Here is a 7,981-nt window from a genome sequence, read left to right as displayed (position 1 = left end):
CAAGGCTCACAGAGCCATTTATCTCTCCGCCCTTCAATTAACCCCACATGTGTTTATCAGCCAGGTTGGCACAATAAACTTTAACTATATCACTTTTTATAGAAGTGGAAAGCCTAGTCATTTTCCCAAGGAGCAACGGGTGGTTTTGAACTACGGAACTTGCAGCTAACGACCCAGCTCATAGCCATTACACCACCAGGGCTCCTTGAACGTGCTTTCGTGTTGAATTATGCCTAAAGGACACCCCATTTTACAAGCCAGCCTCCTTCCTCAAGGCACTCAGCTGCTCTCTTTCTGTGGGCTAGCAAGGCCCTCACTTTCAAGCTCAGTGAGAAGCTCCCTGTTCTGTCCCTGTTGGGTGCTGCTGGCTGCCTCTGATGCTGTTTTTGCCACTGTAACTTCTCCAGGTAGGGATCATGGGGTCCAAAAACTTGCTCTCTTCTTGGTAACTCTGATGGACATCTTTCCTAATATTAAACCACACAGTATCCCCTTGCCCTGTTTGAAAAACTGCCTCTTGGTTCATTTATAGTTTCTGCCTGAGAACCGTCAAATATTCTGGAATTCCTGTTCTTCACAGTGTTATCTATAATTTATTAGAATCCACATAGTCCAATGCCTTTGCATAGTTGATGAAATACAGGCAAACCTCTCTCCGGTATTCTCTGTTTTCAGTCAAGATCTATTTGATCTCAGCAATGATAGCCCTGATTCCATGTCCTCTTCTGAATCTGGCTTGAATTTCTGCCAGTTCCCTGTTGATGAAGTTGTACAATATTATCTCCAGCAAAATTTTACTTGCATGTGACATTAATGATATTGTTTAATAATGTCCCCATTCTGTTAGAACGGCCACAACTATGGATTTCTTCCAATTGGTTGGCCAGGGAGGTGTCTTCCAAATTCCTTGGCATAGCTGAGTGAGCATCTCTGGTTTGCATTCACTCGTTGAACCCTCTCAGTTGGCATTTCATCAATTACTAGAGCCTTCGCCAATACCTTCAGTGCAACTTGGATTTTTCCTTCAGCATCATCAGCTCCTGATCATATGTTACCTTCTGAAATGGTTGAATGCCAACCAATTCTGTTTAGTAAAGCAATTCTTCCTTCCATCTTCTTTTGATTCTTCCCGAGTAGTTCAATATTTCCCCCATGTTGTTGTCATTGTCAGGTGCCACTGGGTCAGCTCTAACCCATAACGCCCTTACTACAATCCCCAGTCCTTTAGCACCCTCACAAGTGTTGTGCTTAAGCCTTTGTTGCAGCCACTATGTCAGTCACTCCTGTGAAAAGTCCACCCTCGTCCCCTTTGTCTCTGACCCTCTGCTTTACCAAGCATGATGCCCTTTTCCAAGGACTAGTCTCTCTTGATAGCGTATCCAAAACATGTGAGACACACTCTTCCCTTCCTCCCTCCCAGAGAGCACTCTGGCTATATTCTCCCAAGACAAAGTTGTTTGTTCTTCTAGGATTCCAGGGAATATTCAATATTTTTCACCAATACCATAATTCAAAGGTACTAATTTTCAGGAGTAGAAAGTCTCATCGTTGTCCCCCAGAGCTGCTGGTGGTTTTAAACTGCTGACCTTGTGATTAGCAGCCCAATGCATAATCCGCTATGCCACCATGGCTCCAGTTGGTTTATAGAAAGAAGGTGCTCTTTAAACACATATGGAATAAACAGCATTTTGTTGAGGTTTTTAATGCCCACTGAATCATCTAATACTCAACTCAAGTCTTGAAATTTTTCTTCGGTTCATGTTGCTTGAGAAATGTCAAGCCTGTTTTACTCTTTTTGTTTTCTAACTTCAGGTCTTTGCACAATTTATTTTACACTTTATATTGTCTTTGAGAGCTATCTATATACTTCACTCAAGTCATTACAAGATGGTGTACTCTGCCATCTCGGCATCTTCTGTTCAGCGCTTTTACATCAATTATTTCTTCTCTTATTTTACCTGCTCTATATTCAAGGGCAAGTTTCAGAGTCCTTTCTGACATCCATAAATAGTTACACAGTGTTTTTGCTGTAGATTATGTCTTTTCAAGGGCCCATAGAATTTTAATTTCTCTCTCAAGAGTCAAGCTTCACAAATGTTGTCTGCGATGAACCGTGTCTCCTCTGGACTGTAGGCTTACAGCAATTTCCAGGCATCATGCATATTTCAGGATTTCACCATCTATTGAAATCATCCATCTGCCGACTCCTGATTTTTTCATGACAAAGCTAGCATCACAGGCTCCCAGAAGCCTCACGCTGGGCACCCCCTTTGAACTCTCCGAAATCATTTCACATGACCTTTCATCATGATCCAATGGTCCTCACAAAGGACTGAGGGATGCAAGAATTTAATTTTCAGGGGATATTTCATAAGATATTTGTAAATAAAATCTACTCTTGCAACTGGACCAAGCTTTTGATTGTTGTAATCCAATCAACTAATGGCTAGATCTGTTCATCCGGACCCATCAACCGCTATAATATATATGTTTAAGCATCTTACTCTATTATGAGGATGATAGGCAAGTATCTGGATGCTAGGAATAGAATTTAAATCTGAAGTTGGGAATCCCCAAACAAAATTCAAATGAAGCTGTGTTTGTTTTACTTCTGGTAGTGTTTCTTACTGTCATCGTATTGATGTTTAAATGGAGCATCTTAAAATAACAGGAAAGTCTAACTCAAAACAATATAGATGGTGCGTGCTATTGTGATTTTGTGTCTTTGAGTCGATTCTCGCTCACAGAGACCCTGGATGGCAGCATAGCATTGCCCTATGGCCTTTCCCAGGCTGGCATTGTTCCAGGCCAGGTCACTGGCATCTTTTCTCCTATAGAACCTCGAGTGGGTTAGAACTGCTGGCCTTTCAGGATGCGTCACCAGGGCTCCGTTGTGGTGCATAGAGTTTTATCGTCATTATTGTAGTGGTAAGGAAATGGGTAACAGCATTTGCCACATAGAGATTAAGGCTTAAAAGGAAACATTTGGAAAGTATTTTCCCCCTTTGGATAAAACTTATAATGTCATCCTATAGTCCTAGTGTACCGCATGCTTCGTGTTAACCGAATGCGTGGCTGTTCACCCAAGAAGCTTCAGTGGTGTTCAGAATGGTTTGATACCCATGACCAAAAGATTAAAATACCATTGCACCAACTCTCCTCGAAATTTGGATTGGTGTGGGTTTGGGGTTGATTGCTTTTTAAGAGAAAATCATCTAGAAAAGTAAATCAAAAATCAATGGCATCTTGTTGTTGTTGTTGAGCATCTTCATCTAAGATAGATGGGACCATTTTAAAAATACTAGATGGCTAAGATACAGGCGCTGGGCATGTTCAGAGATGGGCTTGCTCAAATTGTGTCTTATGACTCCTGAGTCCCAGGTCGGGTCAGAAGGTCTAAAGCAAATGTTTCTTATTAAAATACTACATCAGTAAATTAACAGACAGAACCCAAAGTCGAATACAATGAATTTTCAGAGTAAAACTAAATGTATGGATTTCATACAGGAATGGACAGACCACAAATTACACTGGGATCCTGAGGAATATGGTGGAATCCATTCCATTAAAGTTCCATCAGAAACCCTCTGGCTTCCTGACATCGTTCTCTTCGAGAAGTGAGTATCGCAGAGGGATAGTGCATTGGTTACATCAGGACTAGGACGAGGGATCTTAATTTGGATGCAATCATTCCGTAAAATGCACGGCTGTCATTGCATTTCTTGCCGTACTTCTGTATGGTCCTTCTTATTGTACATCTGAATGCTTGCATGTAAAGATGTGGTTTGACACACTCCCGTAGTAAGAAAGTAGTAAGATACAAACAAGACAGTCGCGGGTTAAAAAAACAACCAGACCTCCGTGCTAACAGACCACTAAAGTGAAGCTGCTTTAATTCCAGCGCTGATGGACGTTTTGAAGGCTCCCTCATGACCAAGGTCATCGTGAAGCACGACGGAACCGTCGTTTGGACGCCCCCTGCCAGTTATAAAAGCTCGTGCACCATGGACGTCACCTTTTTCCCATTTGACCGCCAGAACTGTTCCATGAAGTTTGGCTCCTGGACTTATGATGGCACCATGGTTGACCTCATTTTGATCAACGAGAATGTGGACAGGAAAGACTTCTTCGACAATGGCGAATGGGAGATCCTAAATGCTAAAGGGATGAAGGGGAACCGGAGAGAGGGTTTATACTCCTATCCGTTTATCACGTACTCTTTTGTGCTGAGGCGCCTGCCCTTGTTCTACACCCTCTTCCTGATCGTGCCCTGCCTCGGGCTGTCTTTCCTGACCATTCTCGTCTTCTACCTGCCTTCTGACGAGGGGGAGAAGCTGTCCTTGTCCACATCCGTTCTGGTTTCCCTGACGGTCTTTCTTTTAGTAATTGAAGAAATCATCCCGTCTTCTTCAAAGGTCATTCCTCTCATTGGCGAGTACCTCCTGTTCATTATGATTTTTGTTACCCTGTCCATCATTGTGACTGTTTTTGTCATTAATGTGCACCATCGCTCCTCCTCAACCTACCACCCCATGGCGCCCTGGGTGAAGAGACTATTTCTTCAAAAACTCCCGAAATTACTTTGCATGGAAGATCCTGTAGATCGCTACTCTTTCCCAGATGCCGACGAGCATCAGCTAGCGGGGGAAGCGAACGTCCAAGAGAAAAGGAAGCACAAACCAAGGAGCGATGGGGACAACGTTCTGGTGGCTTTCTTGGAAAAGGCCGTCGATTCCATCCGCTACATTTCCAGGCATGTGAGGAAAGAGCATTTCATGAGCCAGGTTAGTAAGCTGCTATTCTCAGACTCCTGCTGCTATCTTGATGTGTAAAGAGACTAATGTGGACGACAAAATCTGTCATCGTTCAAAATGCGACATTGTCCATGGTTTGCTTTACACACCCAGGGGTCTCTGTGGGGTGCAAAGGTTTGAGCTTGATGGACAACCCACAGAGGTGCCATAAACCAAGGCCTGATGGTGTGGTGGGTGATGGGTAGCTGCTAACAAAAAGGCTGGCAGTTCCTATTTGCTGGTCTCCACCAGGGAGAAAAATGTGGCAGCCTGCTCCTGGAAAGATTTCCAGCCTTGCAAACACTGGGGGGCACGCTATGCTGTCCTGCAGGATCGCAGAATTGACTGGCTGGCAATGGGCTCGGGGCCTCAATGGAGGAATAAATGACATACAATATATAACCTGCCCTGTCTGCCCACACGTGCGAGCTCCACCTGGTGATGATGTGAGCAGTCAGTAATGCAGATTCTTATTTTCCTTCTTCTCACCTTGCTCCTTCCTTTCAGCAGCCCTTCCCAGCGGAGCAAGGAGACCTGATGGCATAGTTGGCATGCATGTTGAGTTACTAACCACAAGGCCAGCGGTTCAATATCCCCACCACCTCGTCAAAGATGAGGCTTTGTACTCCTGAGAAGAGTTACAGTCTCGGGAACCCCCAGGCGCAGTTCTACCCTGACCTGTAGGGTCACTGTGAGTCAGAAACCAGACAATGGCAATGCTTTTGCGTCTCAGTGGAGTTAAAATAATATTTAACATGCAAATTTTCATTCTGCAGAAAACTGAAAAACTGGTCTGTTGCTTAGCACACACCCCCCCTAAATTGTATAATAGACCAATAGAACTGCATACTATATAAGGTTTCCTTCTAAGACTGAGAATTAGTGTCAAAAACCTATTCCCACAAACAGGCGTGGGAGGTTTTTTTTGTAACGAGGTAGTCTCTGCTTTCTCTGCCTTGCAGACACCGCCTAATACATCCTCTCTCCTGTGAGCCCTCATTTTTCAACCAATTCAAAGAGAAAGAAGCTAAATAAATAAACTAAACTCACTGCCACGGTGACCCCGTAGGACAGGCTAGAAGCGTCCCTCTGAGTTCCTGACACTGTAACTCTCCAGGAAGCAGAAAGCACCGTCTCTCCCCCGCAGAGCGGCTAGTGGTTTTGAATGGTTGACCTTGCATATCGCAGCCCAATGTGTGACCACCCAGTCACCAGCATGGCAGCAAGGCCAGGGCACCAGAAAGAAAGTGTGCTGTACAACAAGCATCTCAGCAATTCCTAAGGGGGTCTGTGGGTCAGTTGGTTTACATCTTTTCAAACTTCTAATAGAAGAATGCTAATAACCTTTAGAAACGTATTCTTTAAAGCATATTATTAATATGGAGAATTTGGAAAATGCAGAGCATGTAAATCGAAAGAGTCCCATCATTAATAATCCCACAATTTAACACTTTTAACCTATCTTCTTTGCATTTGCCCTAAGATTTTATTTCCCAACGACTGTGCACACAATACATTCAGGTTCTTCAGCTGTAGCTTCCTGCTGTAGCCACCTGTCCTTCAAGGCCCCCTGTAGGGCGGCAACTTCCTGTTCTGTTCCACCTGGACAGAATAGCCATAAAATGGGCATGGTTGTTTTCCCTTAAGAGATGAGAACACAGTTCTCTAAGACTTCCCTCCCCTTCTAGTTTGTTCCTCCTCCTATGACCCCATTCTGGTAGGCGTTTCTCTCTCTTCTCCAACTCGCTGGCTATCAAAGCGGACTTCAGCTTCCTCCCTCCCTTGTCAATTCCCATCATCTCCTACTCAGCTCTCCTCAGCGGGCAGTGTCTGCCATGATGCAGCCGCAGCAGCACACCCTCAGGTACAACGGAAGACAAGGAGGCCTGTGACTTAAGGCCCCAGTGGTTCCCAATGTTAACATCTGTGATGAATTTCATGTGGATATGAGGAAGCACCACATTAAAAACCAGGCTTTTCCCTGTTTGAACTTTAGTCAGTAAGGCTGACAAATACATAAATACCTGTTGTGTTTATTTTGCTTCTTTAAATGTTGATTAAAGTGTTCCTTTGAACCGGACATGCAAGGCCATTTCCCTGGGCTCTCTTCGTGATGTCCTGGGTAAGGATCTGAGCCTCTCTTGGAGGGGACGGGTGAGGTGCACTTTGAAAACCGGAGTGCCATAAATGTGAGTATTATTACTCTTTCTGTATTCCCGCAAGAGGAGTCAGGACCGTTCTTGGGCCTCTTGGACTAATGGCATCCTCTCACTCTTTTGCAGGTAGTACAAGACTGGAAATTCGTAGCTCAAGTTCTTGACCGGATCTTCCTGTGGCTCTTTCTGACAGTGTCCGTAATGGGCTCCATCCTGATTTTCACTCCTGCTTTGAAGATGTGGCTGCAGAGTTACCACTAGGAACAAGCCTCCTGAGAATGTGGACGACAAACCACAGAGATAACATTATATTTTAGAGCGGGCATCCACCTAGCCTGTAGCCTAGGCGTAGAATGCTCATGGAAATGAAACGTCTCTTGATGGGAGAGACCTTGGTAAATAGGGATTTGCCCACAGTTAGTGGATGGTTGCCAGGAGAGTGATTTGGGTTGAAATAAGAAAGAACCTTCTCGGCTCCTTCCCATCAGATGGGTGAGAAACTCATCCTCTACATTCCGAGACTTTCCCTCCTTGACGGGAGCAGCCAGTGCTTTGGGCCCTAATTCTCTGACACCAGTGCCCACTCTCAGGTATGTGTGTTCAAACAGAGAGATGGCAAAAGTCACTCCCATGGAGACAGGCCTCGGTGGCAGATGTTCTCAGTCTTTCTCTCAAGCACTCGCTGACTACTCCACCACTTCCTCTTTGGGTCCCCACCGTCTATCACTTTAGGATTGTTTGAAGGTTTTACTAGGGGGGAAAAATCCCTTTGGCAATTTCCCATATGGGACCACAAGTTTCACTGGTCTGTTAGGTTTTTACCAGAAAACGGATCTCATCTTTGATCTGGCTTATGAAGGTACCTCAGCCAACTTTCCAATGATGGATTCATTTTCTAGAATGTTAGAGTAGAATAGGGGATTGGGTGGGTGGGTGGGGATATATCTCTCTTAGACTAGAAATCCTTTCTACATTTCAATCCTCCTATCATTTGCCATTGAATTGATTCTGACTCACTGTTACCGTGTGTGT

The 7,981-nt window shown here is 44.5% G+C and overlaps 1 protein-coding gene across 1 annotated transcript in view; it reads left to right on the top strand.

Moving 5' to 3' along the window:
• Nucleotides 1-7,858, top strand: part of CHRNB3 (cholinergic receptor nicotinic beta 3 subunit) — a 38,761-nt gene extending 30,903 nt beyond the window's left edge. The window contains exons 4-6 of the mRNA XM_045286814.1: nt 3,508-3,617; nt 3,902-4,784; nt 7,076-7,858. Coding sequence (XP_045142749.1) covers nt 3,508-3,617; nt 3,902-4,784; nt 7,076-7,210 — 1,128 coding nt within the window. The 3' untranslated portion in view covers nt 7,211-7,858. The remainder of the gene's footprint in view (nt 1-3,507; nt 3,618-3,901; nt 4,785-7,075) is intronic.
• The last annotated feature ends 123 nt before the right edge of the window (nt 7,859-7,981 follow it).

This window comes from Echinops telfairi, unplaced genomic scaffold (genome assembly GCF_000313985.2).
Source record: "Echinops telfairi isolate 266 unplaced genomic scaffold, ASM31398v2 ScPeMD7_9;HRSCAF=40, whole genome shotgun sequence".
NCBI classification, from domain to species: Eukaryota; Metazoa; Chordata; class Mammalia; order Afrosoricida; family Tenrecidae; genus Echinops; species Echinops telfairi.
Note: the sequence above shows the minus strand (reverse complement) of the source record. Positions and strands in the feature narration are given on the sequence as shown.